We start from the raw sequence: 20,725 nt of genomic DNA on the forward strand, positions 1-20,725 counted from the left end.
ACACCAAAAAAACTAGACCCATTTGTCTTCAGTGATGAACCTATAGAGGATGTAGATAGTTTCATGTATTTGGGCAGTGTAGTTACAAAAGACGGAGGAGCAGTACAGGATGTCTCAATGTATACAAAAAGCAAATGGTTCCTTTGTTTGGCTCTATCCAGTATGGAAGAGGAACAAAATATCTATCAGGACCAAACTTCACATTTTCCGAAATAATGTCAAGGCTGTTCTGTATGGGTCCGAGACCTGAAAAGTGACTAAAGTGATTACCTCCAAGTTGCAGACCTTTGTCAACCGTTGTTTAAGGAAGATTCTAAAAATCTACTGGCCAGAAGTAATCTCCAATCATGAACTATGGAGAAGGACGGGTGAAACTGAGATGGCCATACAGATAAAGCGGCAGAAATGGATAGGGCATACGTTGAGGAAAGGAAATGAAGCCATGGAGAGGCACTGGATTGGAACCTGTGGGGTAAAAGGAGGAGAGGAGACAAACGTGATGAAGACCTATACACATTGAGGCAATGGAAGAAGGCAAGACCTGGAGAGAGGTCAAGAGGTTAACTGGCAACAGGATCAGATGGAGATTCTTTGTTGATGCCCTATGTTCCAGAAGTAATAGGAAGTAAGTACTTTTGTCTGAATTCTCCCAGAACAAAATTCTGCTTTCCATTGGATCTTTCCCAGTTTTTGAATCTAATAATCCTGACCATACACTGGAACTATGCTCTAACTGGGGTCTTACCAGTGACATATCCTCCCTTATATCACTTACTGCTAGTACTTACCCTCATAACCAGGGAATGGATTTATATGTAAATACATATATCTTTAGGAAGCTAAAATTAATTATATTTTGCATTATCTTTATGAACCATTATGTGTGGAGTTGAAAAATGGAGTATTCATTTTCCATATTTTGGAGTTTAGCACATTCCATACATATTCTTCGTCATTAAAATCAATAGTCCATATTTCGGCTAAAAAGTATTAAATTATATTAAATTAGCAGTGCTATCAATAATGGAGAAATAAATTAAAAATCTATATTCGAAAAATTATTATTTTAACTGGTGTGCAGGTCATTATCATGCCTGTCCACATCTGGGCTGTTAAAATAAGCTGATAAGTGGCGCGAAGAAAGAGGTTGAACCCATGAGTGGGAGATCAGCTGGTCAGTACCGTGACTATGTGAATCGCACAGTACTGATAAGCTGCATTGTGTAACATTGACTGTGTCTGTGCCATAATTTCGTAACTAGGGAAATCTTCATTGACTATATGCTAGTGGTTTCCGGATTAGTTCGTAGTTCGGGCATTCCCTTTGATTGCTTCATAACTCCATCTAGTTCACTACCAGTCATTCACAGTTTGAATTAGCGAGACGGATCAGTGTTCTTGTACGTTCAGTGTGTGCAGTTGTATACCGATATTCATTGAAGACATTAACGTTGTTACAATATGCCTAGAGCAGCTTAGTCAACAAGTTTAAAATTGAAAGTTATGTATCAGAATTGAAAGATGGTTTATCAACTGACAGTAAGATGATATTTTGTAATTTGTATCATTGTACAGCGACATCTACTCAAAGGTTCCTTGTGCAAAAGCACATTTCAACCAGTAAACACCAGGTTAACAAATGAGATTCCAAGCCGAGACATTTTCCGACACAATCAGCAACTTCCAGTGTACGGTAACGTCCGAGTTCAACACCGATCTCTGCCGTGCTCTTATCTCTGCTGACATACCTCTCTTTAAACTGAATAATCAGTGCTTCAGGGAATTCCTTGAGAAATATTCTAAACGATCCATCCCGTATGAGTCAACCTTCAGAAAAACGTACTGTTCAGCTATATACGACGAAACTGTTCGAAAGATAAGGCAAAAGATTACAGACGGCCCAATTTGGGTTTCCATTGATAGCACAACTGTTCATTGAGACTATGGCTATCCTCTGGCCACAGGGTGTTAAGTATAATAAAGTGTTATTTTTTTAACGATGCCGCACCTTATATGATAAAAGCCGGAGAAGCATTAAGTGTTGTATATCCTAAGATTACTCATTTAACATGTGTAGCACATGCCTTTCATCATGTGACAGAAGTGGTAAGAGGCAGTTACCCCGAAGTAGATTATTGATTTCCTCAGTGAAAAGTTTTTCTCAAATGCCACAGAAGAGTTCATCTTTTGAAAGAAATGTACCCAGAGATTCCATTGCCGCCTAAGCCGATTCTAACTAGGTGGGGAACGTGGATAAAAGTGGCTGAATATATAGACTGTATTGAGAATGTTCTGCATGCCATGGTCTCTGAAGGTGCAGCCTCAATTGAAGCCATGAAAACAGTTGTCTGCGACAAGTGTGAGAATTGACTTACGTTACATTCAGCATAATTTTTCATGCATCACAAAAACACTTAAAAGGCTCCAGAACTCTCATTTCTCACTTCTGAAAGTTGTTAAATTGTGAATAAAACTGGAACAACTAAATTGTGGTACAGGTAAAGTTGCAGATGTAGTGTTCTTCAAACATTAAAATGAGAAGTGCAACATTATGTTGCATGTAGATGCACTTTGTTTAGCTTCTTTGAACTTTGATATTAAATAGAAATTAATGTTATGTGTAATTTTAAGTCCATATATAATTCCATATTTCAATAAAAATAACTAAATATATGTACATATTTCAATAATTATTAGTACATATAAATCTGTTCTCTGCTCATAACCATACAAAAAGATCTGCATGTACAATTCTGTTTATTCTCCAGTTAGAGTCAAGAGGATGGTTGCCCCATTTGTACCTTCCTCTTAAAACAGTCACCACTATGAATATTTAAGTGACCTCACCACTGCATATTATGGTCATATGAAAAGCATTTCCCTATTGTTATCTGCATCCTTTTACCGTATGTCAAACACCTTATTGCTTGCAATTATTCACCTACCCCAGATTTTGACAAGTATTAAGGAGCATCAAATTTAACATTAGACCGACTAGATTCTCCATCCTATTGCTACCACACCAGCAACCTGGCACACAAGGAAGCAGACAGCCTACTCTCCCAGACACAATGGAAATGATCACGAACACTGAGGCTCTCCAGACTATCCTTGTTGCCATCCAGGAGCTGCAGGTGGGACAGGATGATCTTACACAGGAGGTTAAACAACTTAGGGCAACAGTGGATTAATGTGACTACAAAGGCCCTGCCACCTATGGTAAGGCCCTCCCATTACCAGACATGGAATGAGTGATTCGCCCAGTGGAAGCTGTCAAAGCCTTAGTACAAGCCACACCTATGGGACGTGATCATTAGGGAGCGGATTTTTATGTAATTACATATTTTTTTTGTATAAGTTTTAACGCAAGTTACGAAGTTCATTATTCCTATTTTGCATCCCCAAGTGTAAAAACTAAATGTTATTTCACATAAAAACACATTTTCACATTTTTAAAATGTAAATACATATTTTAAGAAAATCTATAATAAGCACATAAATCTGCAATATTTGTTGATCAATAAAATTTAAAATAAAATATAAAACAATGCTTATATTTTCATTTTACGATTACGGTATTGTTTTTAACAGTGTATTTAACGTAATGTATCTGAATGTTTTGGCTATTTATGGACTTCCCTCCATAAGTCCTAAAACTTGCTGGTCACTGGCTACGTCGTTACATTTAGACAGCGATTTGATTTGCTGCACAAGATGTTTCCTTGCACGATGTCATTCCAACTATTTATGAGTCAGCCCTCTCGGGTTTTGTTTATAGAATATCAGCGAAAGGCAATCACGGAGAGATAAGGCGACTTAATTCTGTTACGACATGGGAGACACGGAAGAATATTGCCCCACCATTAGGTAGTGGAATTTCATCACTCCTAAGAGTAAGGTTACCTGTTCGGGTCCATATATCATTCCCGTGGTCGTGATTTTGTATGGATTTATAAGAAATATTTCCTTCAGTGTCGGCTGCTATTCTTTTTATTGAAACAGTGATTCACCGTAAATGCGTGTGTCGTAACTTGCAAAATAATGCCAAAAGAGAAGTCGAGTACAAGGTCGCGTCTTCAACAATATGTAGTGGAATTTTTTAAAGCATTTTCACTACCGATGGAAAAGTATTATTTTGCCAATCGTGTGGTAAAACTACGTGCAGATCAACGTTCAAGTAATCCAGCATTTGTCTGGAAATAAGCATATTGCGGCTGCTTCGCGTGTGCGTTCGCGACAATTACTAATAGCTGAACCAGCTACTCCAAATGCAGGCCCATCTAAATATTCCCAGTATTATTTAGATGTGTGCAGAGCATTTGTTTGCGCCGACATTCCTCTTGGTAAAATAAATAATCCGGGACTGAGAAATTTCCTAACAAAGTACATTAATTTTGAGCCTCCAGACGAATCCAGATTAAGGAAAAACTATCTCCCAAAATGTTACGAAGAAACTTTACAGAGAATTCGGGCAGTATGTGATAGCGAAAAACTGTGGGTGAGCATCGACGAAACCACTGATTCAAGTGGTAGAAAAGTAGGAAATGTAGTTGGTGTGTTGAATGACAAAACGGCTTGCGAACATTCTTATTTACTAGCGTGTAAAGAAATGCTTGCTGCAAACCATGCCACTGTAGCTAGGTTATTCAATGAAGCCATGCACTTACTTTGGCCAAAAGGTATAAAATACGACCATGTATTGCTTTTCCTTACTGACAGTGCAGCTTACATGAAAAAGGCAGCCGAAGGCCTTTCTGTGAGCTTTCCGAAAATGATACACGTAACTTGCGTTGTTCTTGCTCTACACAGGTTATATGAAACTGTTCGGGCTCAGTATCCTCAAGTGGATAAATTAGTGTCTAATGGCAAAGAAGTCTTCTTAAAAGCACCCTCAAGATTCGATCTCTAAAGAGAAAAACCCGGATCTTGCGCTTCCTCCTCTGCCTACTGTTACGCGGTGGGGTACCTGGTTTAGCGCTGTGGTATACTACGCAGACACTTTCGAAAGTTTTGCATCCGTTGTGAACGTGCTAGATAAAAACGACGCGTCGTCAATTGAGATTCTTCAAGAGATACTAAGACAGCTCTTTGGAAAATGATTTGGCGTTTATATCTGCCAATCTAAGCTTCTTGTGTAAAACTATAGACACACTTGAAAAATCCACCAACCTGTTGTCCGAAACAGTGAAGGAAGTGCGCGCTGTTGAGAATAAATTAGATTCACTCCTGGATTCGCAGGTACAGGGACTGTTAAAGGTCAAATATAAAAATTATTTCAGGAAAAGAGGATTTCAAACAGTGTGCCAAATTTCTAATGTATTAGAGGGTGCTCTTGTTGGCGAAATTGATGGCGTTATTGTTGGCGACATTCCTCGCTTTAACTATGCTCGTCTGACTTCCTGTGATGTGGAGCGATCGTTTTCGCAGTATAAGGCGTTCTTTAGAGATAATCGGCAAGCATTTGTGATGGACAGTTTGGAGATGACCTTTGTTCACTGCAATTCTGAAACTACTTCTAGCAAGTAATATTCCAGTGTGTGATGGGTGAGTACGAACTGGTACTACTTTTTCAAAGATGATAGGTTGCTTTTGCCATATTTAAACAAAACATTACCCAAAAAAAAAAAAAAAAAAACATTATATCTACTCTGGCATATCAAAAATATACCATAAAGCACGTTTCCATACACAGACACCATTTTGCCTTAAGGAGCACGTTTGGTAGCACCCTTTTCTAATACAAAACATTTTACTTATTTACTTCTTGAGCGCGAGTAGTTATGTGATATTTAAAGAAAAATAATTTCAATTATTTTTATCACATATTTTAAAGTTTTTCAGCACATAAAAAATAAATATTTTTCACATTTTTAGCACATAAAAATCCGCTCCCTAGTGATCATGATGCCCTCGCTGTTTTGTAGAGGCTCTTTAACTGGCCCAGGTTGGATCTAGGACAATGCTCCTATTTTGTGACTAGGGCTTTGCTACTTTATTGCACCCTCAGACACAGATAGGCCTATGCCCTCCAACTGGACTCTGGGGTGGGGGGCGACTTCCTTACTGCCGGAGTTGTAGTTTCAACAGCACACCTGGGCGCCCATGGTAAGCTGCGGCACCACTAAGCGTAGTAGAAGGGGCAGTCGTGGAGCCCAGGTAACAAGCCACAGCCGCCACGTAGGATGTTCCGGAGCTGCTTCTCTGCCAGCTCCTCATGACTGAACTCTGATGGACAATCCTGTGATGCTCCCAGTTTCACCAGCATGTTGTGATTTTGCTTGGTTTTTATGGGTTTTGTTTCAGTCTTTGTGATTTTCTTCACTAAAGTATGAACATTTTGTTTTAAGGTGGTAAAGTGTATACATTTTTTAATAAACGAACAGATCTATCCCAAGCGGGAGGGGCTTTCCGGCATCTGGTCGGGGGGGATCACCTTTATGTATCACTTACCTGTATATTGTTCCATACCTGGAAGTTTGGCTTAAACAGGTTGAATTAAGTGAAATATTAATACAATAAACCTAACCTGTTAGTGCCTGTAGGTGCAGTTGCTATGTGCTTCTCGTAACCCCTGCGGAATGGTGACAGGTATGGGTCATTTCTTACTAACTCTGGAAGGTCATTCCAGGCTGCAAGAGCTGCCACTGGAAGATCACTGAAAGAAAAAGTCTTTGTTTATAAGTGTTTTTCACTCTGGCTTTTGCTTTAGAAGCAAGGTCTATGTAATAATAATTCTGTTTATCAAATGTCTAGCCAAAAAGTAAATATTGAAAGGCGATAACCACCTACAGCATAAGTAAACCTGGGAAATTAAAAAATCAGAGTTAAGCGGCAATATGAAATAGAAAACTTGAAATCTTAATGCTGCAACAAGGTTTTTAAATTTTGGGGTGGAAATAATGTTTGATATAATTTTCTTTTGAAATATCACCTAAAATTAGATTGTCATACCTAGTTTTGAACTAGTTACCCTGATGTTCCATGAACAGACTGTAGGAATGTTTCTTTTTAAAATTCCAATTTTTCTTGTAAAGATTGAAAAAAACCATGTGCTGTTGCCCTGATGGGCCCTTGCCTACTAAGCAACTGCTGTACAACCTATTAAGCCTGCAGATTATGAAGAGGCAGGGTCAGTTCAATAAATCCCCCACTGCAATTATTCTTGGCTTTCCAGACTGGGGCTACTATCTCACTGTCTCATGTAGATTGAATGGATTTTGTACCATCCCTCTGATATAGGTGAAAGTTCCTAACCTGTCCAGGTATCAAACCTGAGGCCTTCCCATAAGAGGCAGGCTCATTACCCCTGATCACAGGCTGGCACCAATTTTCCTTTAACAAGATATTTCTCTTAAGTGAACAGGTGACAAGAAATGGTATGGAGTTCTTGACCAGTCTGGTAGATTAATGACTCAAGGAAAAACTGTCACTCAATTATACAAACTCAATTTTTTTTTCAAACATTGAGATTACACTGGAGAGAACAGAACATTTTGGTACATTATTTTTGAGAAAATAATTCCAGTTAAATATATTTTCTTACTCCTTGGTGCTACAGCCCATGCAGGACCTTTGCCTCCGACTTTTTTTTTTTACGATTTGCTTTACGTTGCACTGACACAGATAGGTCTTATGGTGATGATGGGACAAGGAGAGCCTGGGAGTGGGAAGGAAGCAGCCATGGCCTTAAGGTACAGCCCCAGCATTTGCCTGGAGTGAAAATGGGAAACCATGGAAAACCATCTTCAGGGCTACAACAGTGGGGTTTGGACCCACTACCTCCCAAATACAAGCTCACAGTTGACGTACGGAATCAACTTCCGTACTCTTATCGAAAAAACCAAGATAAGTAGAGTGTCCGAGTTTTGTTCGGAAAAGAGATATTGCTTAAGTTAACATACCAGTAACTCTAACAAGGTCATCTCTTATCTACCTAGGTAGATACCGTACTTTGTGTTATTCGAGGAGTAGGCTATGTGCCGACACTGCATTTCACCTTCCTACCTCAATACCCCACATTCAGACATGCAAATCGCCCATGGGCGTCAACTAGAAAGACTTTCTCCAGGTGAGCCGAGCATGACCACAGGCACTTTCGGCACTACTGTCGGATTTTTTATTATGGACACTCGAGTTTAGGCTTCAATTGCATACGAGCTAATATTCCTATTGCAATGCGAGTTATACCAATATTTTCCTTGTTTAATTCTACATTAGCGTATATAAGACACATTGATTTCGACGTTCATTAAACATTTGTTATTTGTGGTTGTAATAAATATTGCGCGTGTTTTTGGCTTCTTCTCTAGGAAGCCCTCACTTAGGAGCATATACAAGGAAACCTACTGGTCTGATGGTAATGAAATTTTAATGTGTTATAACCACATGTATTTGTAGTGTAATACTAAAGTTACAATTTTTTTCAACCACCCCGAAAAATGTTCTTATTTTTCTAAAGCAACTCTTTCTCAGCCCAGGATAAACGTACAGCAGCAAACTTTGGCTTGTTTTGAAGCACTCAGTCATGGTTATCAGAAACTACAACAACAACTGTAACAGCCATACGATAAATACTGAAGTGTCAATCTTGGTCTTAACCATATGTCGTGAGTAGCTAGCTGAACTTTATAGCCGGGGAATGATTAACTCCATGATTGACAGGACAGCTGGAGTGAATGGACTGGTCCATTAAGAATTAGGAAGATGGCATTCATCATCACCATGACTTACCTCGGACTTATGATTGATTCACAACTGGACTCCAAATTGTTTCCGGTAATGAACCTTGGCCTGATGCCTGACGGTCCTGGGTCGTCCATGAAGTAAGCTGAGAGCACGTATTTCTTTTATCTCCCTGTAACACACACAATTACACAATATCTAAATAGTTGCAATAGGAATTTTTGGTTCCGTATGTAAGAAACTGGAGAAATATCTTAATTGAGATGTTAAATTTTATGACAAAAAATTTGAGTTATCGTACCCGAAAATAAATAAATAAATAAATAAATAAATAAATAAATAAATAAATAATAATAATAATAATAATAATAATAATAATAATAATAATAATAATAATAATAATAATAATAATAATAATAATAATAATAATAATAATGGCTTCACGTCCCACTAACTACCCTAGCGGTTTTCGGGGACGCCGAGGTGCCGGAATTTAGTCCCACACGAGTTCTTTAACGTGCCAGCTAATTTACTGACATGAGTCTTGTATTTGAGCACCTTCAAATACCATCTGACTGAGCCAGGATCGATCTTGTCTGGCTCCATGGCTAAATGGTTAACGCGTTGGCCTTTGGTCACAGGGGTCCCGGGTTCGATTCCCGACAGGGTCGGGAATTTTAACCATCATTGGTTAATTTAGCTGGCACTGGGGCTGGGTGTATGTGTCGTCTTCATTTCATCATCACGATGCGCAGGTCGCCCACGGGGTCAAATCAAAAGACCTGCACCTGGCGAGCCGAGCATGTCCTGACACTCCCGGCACTAAAAGTCATGTCATTTCTTTTCAGGATCGATCCTGCCAAGTTGGGGTCAGATGGCCAGCACCTCAACCGCCTGAGCTAGAGATGTGTCGTTTCTGACTGAACTGCTCCTCGGAATGAGTAACTCTTCAAGGGAAGACTAGGTCCGGAGTTGTAGTTCTGTGCGTCCCAACCGACCAATGAGATGTTTGCATGCGATGTGAGCGGGACATGGTGGAGCTAAGAGTAGGATGGAACCAGCACCAGCGCCTGACCGTACATTATTATTTTTTTTTTTTACTTCGATCAAGTACGCCGATCTGAGGCTTTTCATTCTTTTCCTCACCACAAAAAATATTGAAGCCGTGTATTTTCTTTCATTGAATAATCCTTAGGTGGAGTCGTATTTGCCATATGAGAGCAACACAACACATTTTTATCGAAGATAATCCTAACTTTAACATCTAAACACTGACAAATAAGAAACATTACTGTTATGACTGTAAGCCCAACGTATGAAGTGTTACATGAGCAATGAACAGCTTACAATGTATTTACTCAAAAATACTTCTCTCGCTGAATTTTTATTTAAAATAATTTTTCTTTGCTATTTGTTTTACGTCGTACCGACACAGATAGGTCTTATGGCGACGGTGGGATAGGAAAGGCTAGGATTAGGAAATAATCGGCCGTGGCCTTAAGATACAGCCTGATGTGAAAGTGGGAAACCACGGAAAACCATCTTCAGGGCTGCTGACAGTGGAATTCGAACCCACCATCTCTCGGATGAAAGCTCACAGCTGCGCGCCCCTAACCGCACGGCCAACTCGCAAGGTATGAAAAAAATGTAATCTGATACTAATATATATATAAATAAATTTAAACATGTTTGAGTCAAATTGTTTATGTTATCCATACAACATAGAAAAAGTTAGACTTATGTTTTTTCCAGCCCCCTTCCTGAGAGCAGTACTCGAATTTTGAAACTAATTGAACGATAACTTTATGTCAAGATTAACATCAGAAGACAAAAGTATTGTGGTAAGTTCTGTTATGTATATAAATGTCATGATAAAAGCGATTACTATTATTCCTCACAGTTAAGGAACGTCAGTTGGACTACTCAATCACTCAGTCACTATTGATCTGCATTTAGGGCAGTCGCCCAGGTGGCAGATTCCCCATCTGTTTTTCTAACCTTTTCTTAAATGATTGCAAAGAAATTGCAAATTAATCGAACATGTCCCTTAAGTTATTCTAATCCCTCACCCCCCTTTCTATAAACTAATATTTGCCCTAATTTGTCCTCTTGAATTCCAACTTTATCTTCATATTGTGATCTTTCCTACTTTTAAGGACACCACTCAAACTTATTCGTTTGCTGATGTCATTCCACGCCATCTCTGCAATGACAGCTCGGAACATACCACTTAGTCGAGCAGCTCAGTCGAGCAGCTCGTCTCCTTTCTCCGAAGTCTTCCCAGCCCAAATTTTGCAACATTTTCGTAATTCACTTTTTTGGAAATCACCCAGGACAAATGGAACGGCCTTCCTTTGGATTTTTTCCAGTTCTTGAATCAAGTAATCCTGGCGAGGGTCCCATACACTGGAACCATACTCTAGTTTGGGTCTTACCAGAGACTTACATGCCCTCTCCTTTACATCTTTACTACAACCCCTAAATCCTCCCAACCATGTGCAGAGATCTGTACCCTTTATTTACAATCATTTTTATGTGATTACCCCAATTAAGATCTTTCCTTACATTAACACCTAGGTAATTACAATGATCCCCAAAAGGAACGTTCACCCCATGAACGTAGTAATTAAAACCGAGGACTTTTCCTATTTGTGAAACTCACAACCAGGCTTAACCCCGTTTATCATACCATTGTCTACTGTCAATCTCACATTATCGCAGTCATTTTGCGGTTGCTCACAATCTTTTAACTTATTTATTACTCTGTACAGAATGAATACTGTAACATCTGCAAAAAACCTTATCTCTGATTACACTTCTTTACACATATTGATATATATAAGGAAACAAAGGTCCAATAATACTGCCTTCAGGAATTCCCCTCTGAATTATCACAGGGACAAAAAGGTTCGCCTACTCTAATTCTCTGAGTTCTATTTTCTAGAAACTTAGCCACCCATTCAGTCACTTGAGTTCAATTGCACTCATTTTTGCCAGTAGTCTCCCATGATCTACCCTATCAAATGCCTTAAATAGGTCAATCGGGATATGGTCCAATTGACCTGAATCCAGGATATCTGCTATATCTTGCTGGAATCCTGCAAGTTGAGCTTCAGTGGAATAACCTTTCCTACACACGAACTGCCTTCTATCAAACCGGTTATTAATAATAATAATCAGAAACAATGCTTTCCCAAAGTTTACATGCAATGCATGTCAAACTGACTGGCGCGTAATTTTCAGCTTTATGTATATCACCCTTTCCTTTATACACAGGGGCTACTATAGGAACTATCCATTCATTTGGTATAGCTCCTTCATGCAAACAATAATGAAATAAGTACTTCAGATATGGTACTATACCCCAACCCATTGTCTTTAGTATATCCCCCGACACCTTATGAACTCCAGCTGCTTTTCTAGTTTTCAACTTCTGTATCTTACTGTAAATGTAATTGTTGTCATAGGTAAATTTTAGCACTTCTTTAGTATTAGTCACCTCCTCTATCTGGACATTATCCTTGTGACCAACAATCTTTACATACTGCTGACCTAATACTTCTGCCTTTTGAAGATCCTCACATACGCACTCCCCTTGTTCAATAATGATTCCTGGAATGTCCTTGGAACCTGTTTTTGCCTTTAAGTATCTATACATACTCTTCCATTTTTCACTCAAATTTGTATGACCGCCAATTATGCTTGCCATCATGTTATCCTTAACTGACTTCATCTCTCCATAGTTTCATTTCACGGCATTATTTTGGCAAATAACTAAAGTACGGTAACGTTTAGGATTAATCATTTTAACAGTATTAACCCATGTAACATTCTCCATAACTCTAAATTACGATAAATCGGCAATCAAAGTCAGTATCTTTTCTATAAAGTATGCATTTCTACCGCAAATATTTAGGCCGCCAGCGCCACGTGTCGAGCTGTGTAAGTACTGCGATTACAGTGCGTGGACCTTGTCAAGGCCGGTAAGCTATTATAGAGCGACGCGTGAAGAGAAGACTAATTAGAACAGAAAGTTGGCCAGTGATTAGCGAAATGTAAATTTACTGTAACTTATGCAGATTGATTGTATTATGTGATACCAGTTGCGAAACCATTAAACTTGGCGTATACATATGGAAGTGTCGACATAATCTTTAACATTTGTGTCGGAATGCCAACTACAGAGCTGTAGTTTTAGTCCCAACCAACCAAAGAGGCTTGTATGTGATTTGAGCGGGTCGTGATGGCAGTAGGAGTTTGAATGAGAAGGTTGGTCCGGGACTCTTCTACAGGAGTGATTGCAATACGAAGCACCAGTAGGGAAACCATAAAACTTGGCCTACATTTAGGGAAGTATCGACACCACATTTTTTTTTTACATTTGTGTTCGTGATGTAAAGTACTCAGAGCTAAAATAGGCCTAATTCAAACGCACGTTACGCAATATTTAGAGGGTTTGAAATCATAGGCCTAATTTCATAAGCAAAATAATAATGTGGAATCACCGAACTCAGTTTATCACCGACCGGTGTAGCGTGACTAAGCACCGCTTGCTTGTAACGGACTCGAGACGCGCTGTGGGTTCGAATCTCTCCATCGGCTGTTCTTTAAAGGGTTTTCTGTACTTTTCCATTTTCCCTCCAGGAACATACTAGAACAGTACCGCTACCCTCTTCAAAAGCTACGGCTGATTCCTTCCAGATCCTTTTCCTAACTCCCACTTAGGGAAAAAAATACCATTAAGAATGATTGGACTCTACAAATAGATTTACAATATTTTTTCACAGTTTACCGCGAAATATAAGTAGGGGCCTAACCTTCTCATAGGTACGTTTCAAAGCTTAAGACCTTTATTTCTTTGTGACAGGTGAACATGTCCAACCGAAGAAGTGCTGTTGTGGCTTCATTTCAACTATACAGAAAACATTGTTCCTATAGATATTTAAAGAAAATGCATTTAAAATCCAACAATTAATTTTCTTCTCGGCAACCTCATTGCTATGTCTTAAAACAATCATGATCGTTACGTTTTAAAGGTACATTCGGCTGCTGTGGTGTGATGCGCAAGCAGGTATAACATACCGGTACCCACGTGCTGGTCACGGGCCAATGCCGGCAGACCAGTTTTCTGGGACGCTTGCGAAGTTACTGAGGGAGAAGAGGAGGAATTAAATGAACTGCTCCCAAAGAAGCATTCATTTCAGGGACTGAGCAGTTCTGACACTAGTCCTTTCGGTCTTCCGGTGAACTACCCTTACACATCTAGTCTGAGCGATTCCGTCCAGCACAAATATTTGAAACTCAGTATTTAAGTCAAAGATTAAAGGAAGAAACTAAGCTTGAAATTGTTCATGAAATGTAGGTTTAGATAAACTCATTTTGGCTAAACTACTGAACCCATAATTCTACGGTGAGAAAAATTTTTTTCTCAGTATTTATTTCGTATCAAGCTACTTTTATTTTTGAGGGCAGCCATGTTGCGCTCCTAAGAGCCCCGATGTCGCGTGGGAAAGATGTCACCCGCAGCAAGCTCGTGAAATACCGTGACACCTCGGCGGACCTCGAGTGCCCGATAATTCTTTAAATTCACGGAATTTAATATAACGAGGGATTTTGGCAATACAGTAAATAAAGAAATAAATTATTCGTAAACCCTACGTGAAGACAGAGCCCCCAGGGAAAAACAAATGCAGTTAAGCCTAAGTACATGTCAGCGTCAGATCAGTGAACTAGCTCCACGTGCCAAGGTCAATGGATGAAGAAAACGCGCGAAACGCACGGGCAGAAATAATTTATTTCCCCTGTTGTGAGTGTGGTAAAATAAGATTAACATCTAAAATAATTACAAGCCTGTCCGGAATTCTGGGACAAGTCTCAAAAATCCGTCTATTGGACGCAAAATTGGCAGATTACGCAATCAAGCTTAATAGTGTGGATAGCGTCCTTCCTGAGATTATAAAAGGAACCCCCCACCGTATATTTTTCAGTGTCTATCTGGATCTTGAAGCAGCGGGAGCTTACGCCCGTCGTCAGTGGAAAATTGCACCAGATTGATCTACAAACAACTAAATACATGTCCGTGGCTGAGGTCCACATACTCGGTTAGCAAGAGAAGGTGACTGAAAAGTTCTGAACGTTTGCCGACGAACTATGAAAGTGTAGGCGTTTGTTAAAATATACACAGCAGATTTTATTATATCACCTCGTGTACGTTTGAAAGTGGTAAGAGAGTTGGGGAAGCTATTCAGAGTAGTTCTGCTTTCTTTATCTGTTGAACACCTGTTTTGGAGTAACAGACAACTTTGGGAACGAACCAGACAGTCGCAGTTGACTGCAGAACGAGGGAAGTTCGTGGTGTAAATTATAGAGAAAAATGCGTGATATGTGTGGTAATTTAATATCATGTGAAAAAGGCAGTGTTTGTAAGAGTGAGATGTTGGAAATGTTATTTGTGCAAATGTACGGCTAAAGGCACGAGGTCAGCTGGCGACGATGTAGCCAGAATACTGGGAATGACTCCATTGTGCAGGTCTGTCTATATTTGTATTATGTCGTAGTTAGATTTTATTGTTCTGTCCCAACAAATTTTTCAAGATGATTGTCGGGTTGATATTTGTAATTATCAGGCGAAAGGTGGTGTAATTTTTGGTCAGCGTGTGAAAATTTTAGTGTGTAAATTTCACGTCAAGAAACTGTAAAATGCGACGTTTAAATTTGGTGTTAATGTTCGATGAGATATTGTCCAAAGCGAGGAATTTTTGGGAAGTTATAAGTGTAAATTAGTCGTGGCGAATATCTAAATTTCAAATATCAGTTGAATTCGGAAATGTTTGTCAATAATAATTATAATTATAATTATGTCTACCGCGGGATAAAGAAATTTTTCTATGTTAAAAGTGCATTTAACCAGTATATTTTTATAAGGATCGCAGGCATTCAAAGAAAATTTCAGTGAAATTCGAGTTACATTTATTCATGGGAAGTAAAATTTTGGGACATCGTGTATATCAATGATACGAGAAAAATCGCGGTGTGTTCTTGGATTCTCGAGGTCCGAAAGTCGTAATAACAGTAAAGGTGTGTTTTATAGTGGTCGTTTTCACCAGAGGATTGAATTATGAAAAAGGGTCTTGGAAATATAAGAAAAAAGGATTGAGAGCGAAGAATTTATATGTATGTGGAGATGAGGGATAGGAATATTGAAGATGAAATGAAGCCTGGATTTTAAGTGATATCGCTGGGATAAGGCGAGGAGAATGAGTTTGAGACAGGCTATATTTTGCCGAGGAAGTATTTAGGAAACAGGCTGTATTGAGACAGGCTGTAGTGTTTTCCGCTACCAATCCGAAATTTGAGACGACTACTGTGTGAAGCACCGTAGATTTCTAGTAAGATCCCACGTGAAAACGACTCTAGTGAAGGTTAAAAATCATGGTAGTAAACGTCCACTGACTTGTTACGTAAAGCCCGTATGAATATTAAGATAATGTGACCTCAAGGATAAAAGAGCATTTAGAACACATGGTTGGTGTTGTATTGAATTTCCTTTCACTGGATATGTCATTGATATAAATAGTTGGAATTGACGATAGGCGATTTGAGAGTTTCTAATGCGGTAGTGATGATTATTATTTTGAAGGCATCCACTAAATGGTAGACGTGTGTTGGTAATTATCATTGCTTCCCTAAAAACTTGTTCTTGTTCTGAGATTGTGTTTGAGGTGGAGAATTGTTCGTCACGTATATTTATTTTCGAGTTCACGTATTGTAACGAGGTAGAGACTTACTGTATTTTTCGACTTTCATTCGTTTAATAGTAAGAGACGTTGTTCCGTTGTGCGTTATTAGTCTGACCAGGTTTAGTATTGAAATGTCAGAGTTTGTTTGAAATTGCTAGTTCGCCTGATATGTTAAGGGATGCGTAGTACGAGCCATTTTTGACGCCCGACGATAGATTTAGGACGTCACATGTTATCCTTTGAGTTACTGATGAGACGCCCTAGTTCACGCCCGACGATAGAATTTGGAAGGTATCATGTACATAGAGATTAGTGTTAGGATGTACAGATTTTAAGTGAGCCCGACGATAGGTTTGGGAGGTCAGCTGTACACACTCAAGTCTCAGATTAGATGTTTCTTTTGTTTTTGCGAAGTGGCCTGGACGAAGGTAGCACCTACAGTAAAATAAATTATGAAGAGGGTCACATCGGTAATGATGAGGCCAACTAGTGCGTAGCTCCAACAGCTGTTTGTGTTCCTTAAGATAACGGGGCCGCTATCGGCGAATGAGGGTTGCCCAAATGTTGGATATCGACCTGATGGAGATTAAATATTTTTACTGTAATTCTCCGTGCGTGTTGAGTTTTAATGACTTCGATATGTTATTTTTATTTTAAGACTTAATTGTTTTGTAGTTCTGACGTCCGTTTAGTTTTGATAGTGTGCATATTGACACTCAGTGTATTAGTGTGAGACTTGAGTTGCGAATGCGGTTTCGATTCGTCAGCCAGTAACACTTATTTTCAATCTTTGTCGTACTTTCATTTTATTCGTAGTTGAATTTGATTAAGTAATCACTTTGTAAGTAGTGTGTTGGGACAGACAATAAGTAGATAGATCTGTAATGGTAGTCATTGTTTTTCAAGGGAAAGAATTCCTTAAAGTTTTAATATTTTTCAATGTGGATTGGTAATTTTATTAAGCGTAACAAAACCATTTCTAACCTGAAAATCGGTTCAATAATACTTTTCAAGTGACTTTCCACTTTTTAATTAACTTCAGTGTTTGGCATTTCTTCTAAATGCATGATGAATAAGCGTTTCCTGCATTTCGCAGTTTTGTTCCTTTAGAACGACATAACGCAAGATCCTCACGGATCATGTTGGTTCCTTCCGAACAGCTGTTTGGGTGATGCACATTTAGCATCGGGATTACCTTATCACTTAAGGGTGTCATGAATGACACACATGGAATTTTATTTTAATTGTGAATGACGCTGTTAACTCGTAGTTAACACCATGCTTCCCCATAATATTTCGCAACCTATCCAAAGCAACTGATAGTCAATTTGGTTCGATTAAGGGTCCATTCGGCGGGTGTTCCGTATCCGTAAAGGGTATTCGACTGGTGGATAACCTTAATTAAGAGAAAATCAGGCGTTCTACTTGTTGAAAGTCAGATTTTCCACGGATCGTGTGGATTAACTCAGTTCTCGTTTGGAATATTAGGTGCCCGGTTTTCAGGTCTTCCCTTTTTCAGTTTCGTTGTCCACTAATGTACTAACTTCTCCGAAGCAACTCTTCGATATTGTAAGAAATAAACCAACGCTATGCAATGTGACTGTTTGAAACATTCAATAATAATTCATAATTTTTTATTTCAAGAATGTATATTAAATTAATGTTGTCGTGCTATTTCGATTTAATAAAAGTTAGTAAGCACATTTTGCTCCTCATTTCAAGTAGTTAGGCTCTCTTCTGAACCCCATCGTTTGGTTAAGATCGTGACCGAATTTATTCCCGCAACGACCCATGATTTAAGAGTTCTAGATTGTTCTACTGTAGCAGCCGTTGCCGACGAACGATGGAATGGTAAGTTCAAGGGTTCACTACTGTACACACAAAACCTCTAAGTACAAGGCTAACTGGGAAAAAATGCAACATTTTTATGGGCTCGAGGGGTGGGCGTTGCATTTAATAAGTTTGCTAAGGAAATGCCGATTTAATGCGTCTGTGAAATTGGTAAAAATAAAATGCGCTTAAGGAACAGCTAAACAAAACTTAAGCACAGAAAACAGCTTAACGAATTTCTGTAGGCTGTGCAAATCATTCCGTGATGTACGGTATCGCTGCAAACCGCAGCAACAAAACCTTCAATAGTAACTGCTGTACAGCATGAAAATATTAGAACACGCAGACAAATATTGTACAAGATACACACACAGCAAATCAACTGCCATTAGACCTCCACTTTCAGGTACTCGCCGAATATTACTTCTCCGCCGCTGAAGTCCCCTCTCATTCGGAATCTGACCAAGATTGACTGCCGACAGCAATGGTTAACCGCTCCATTTCGTCCTAGATTAAGTCAGATTTCCATATGTCCACTTCAATACTTTCGCGTGTTTCACATAGTTCACCCACTTTTCAGCAGACACGCGTAGGAAACCTTCATGGACGAGTCTTATTTATTTTGAAAGTGGTGGTGTTCATCACAACATAGTTCTTAACGTATACCCAAGTAAGTTAAATAGGGTTCACGTCAATGGTACGGTGGTAAACTAAGAACCGTTACTCCACTTTCTCTTGCGAATTGCTGTATCGGTACACATCATACAGAGACGTATCGCTGCACACTACAGCATCAAACTTCAGTGACAACTAGGGGCGTAGCCAGGGGGGGTGGGGGTGAGAACCCCCGCATGGAATTTTTACAAAAGAAAATTAACAGAAACTGACAAACAAGTGAAAAGACTCAGTGGGTTGGACGTTTTGAACATCCACAGAGACAATGTAAAACCAACAAATCTCGAATCTTTTCTAAGAAGCCTCAAAAGTTTGATTTTATATCGTAAATTTGAACATACCATTCGCCGTAAAATTTTTCACCTTGATCATATTGTTCTTTTTCTGTATTTTAATGCAGGATTTTGTAGTGTACCGGTAATTTACTTGTATAGTGTCCTAAAGACAGTCATGCATGCGCGACCACACACCTTCATTAGGGTAAACCTACCTAACTTGGTGATATTAACACATTGCTGTCCGGCCCATCTGACGTATAACTGGCCCCTGTGGCCGGAAGGTTTTGGCAGAGACATGGAGTTATTGCACGGTATCATAATTTAATAATTTTAGGTTCATTCAGAGTTATATCTGTCCACTGTAAAGTTTTTGGCGAGATTTTATATTTCGGTTCATTTTGGTAATGATATCTGTTTGATTCCTCCACCATATACGCCAACAAATTATTACAAATGAACAACTTGACATCACAACCTATATTTTCAGGTTCACTCGCCGAAATTTTAACGCCAGGCGTCCACGAGAGACTCCAAAAACAGTATAATATCCTGTTCGGCCACTCACTGCCAGAAATAGGGAGAATATTATCAACAGTACTTACATCTAGACCATCTTTGCTATCTGAAGCATCAGGTCATTGCTCACATGGTGCAATAAACGTGTCATTCAACGCATCACTTCCACATAAATGCATGACACTAGCACTAGAATTATCATTAGATAATTCATCTTCACTCTCCACATAATCACGGGACACATAACAAATTATCAGCGTACAATTCATGTATAATATCACCAGGAGTCAGTCCACTGTTTTTGTTTACCGGGGCTGCCATTTTTGTTTACTAACATTGATGGATACACGGAAGATATTCGAAGGCAAAAACAAATGCAACTGACGCACTAAAACGGGCAAAACCAGTACTAAAAGAAGCGTAGTTTTTCTACCATTTAGGCACATCAATGATAATCTTCAAATAGTTCCTCAATAACCGTTAGATGGCATCAGAAGACAGACTTGCACAAACACGTATTTATACGTGATCGGCTGCAGAGCACCGTGCTTGGAAACACGTATTGATACGTGAGCGGACAGCATAGTGTTAAGAATTGTAAGTAATATATCAGGACAAATACTCGATCTAGGAATTTTATATTTTACATGCTGAGTACCTATATATTATTCTACCAGCACATGATAAAGAACGTTCAAAGAATGCAAAACATTTGGAGTTATAACATGTAATAAGCGAAGTGGGCATGCTACCTAATTTCGTGATAGCATACCTAATTCCGTGACACAGTATACCTAACTTCGTGACAATGTACTTAACTCCATGATAAGTTTCCTGAGCATTGTTACCGTTCACTTCACGCACTTTTCACTCATTTTCGGTATCGGTATTGTCACTGATATATTCATAAATACTACACAAATACAATAGCATCAGATGAATGAATGGACTAACAACTTTCATGGAACCATCGCAAACAGAAGCAATACTGAATCCAAGGACTTA

At 39.0% G+C, this 20,725-nt stretch overlaps 1 protein-coding gene across 1 annotated transcript in view; it reads right to left on the reverse strand.

Moving 5' to 3' along the window:
• The window catches only part of hoe1 (hoepel1), a 230,577-nt gene that overhangs the window by 162,076 nt on the left and 47,776 nt on the right, over window positions 1-20,725 (reverse strand). The window contains exons 2-3 of the mRNA XM_067142918.2: window positions 8,731-8,854; window positions 6,527-6,655 (exon numbers count right to left, since the gene is read on the reverse strand). Coding sequence (XP_066999019.2) covers window positions 6,527-6,655; window positions 8,731-8,819 — 218 coding nt within the window. The 5' untranslated portion in view covers window positions 8,820-8,854. The remainder of the gene's footprint in view (window positions 1-6,526; window positions 6,656-8,730; window positions 8,855-20,725) is intronic.

Source organism: Anabrus simplex, chromosome 1 (assembly GCF_040414725.1).
Source record: "Anabrus simplex isolate iqAnaSimp1 chromosome 1, ASM4041472v1, whole genome shotgun sequence".
NCBI lineage: Eukaryota > Metazoa > Arthropoda > Insecta > Orthoptera > Tettigoniidae > Anabrus > Anabrus simplex.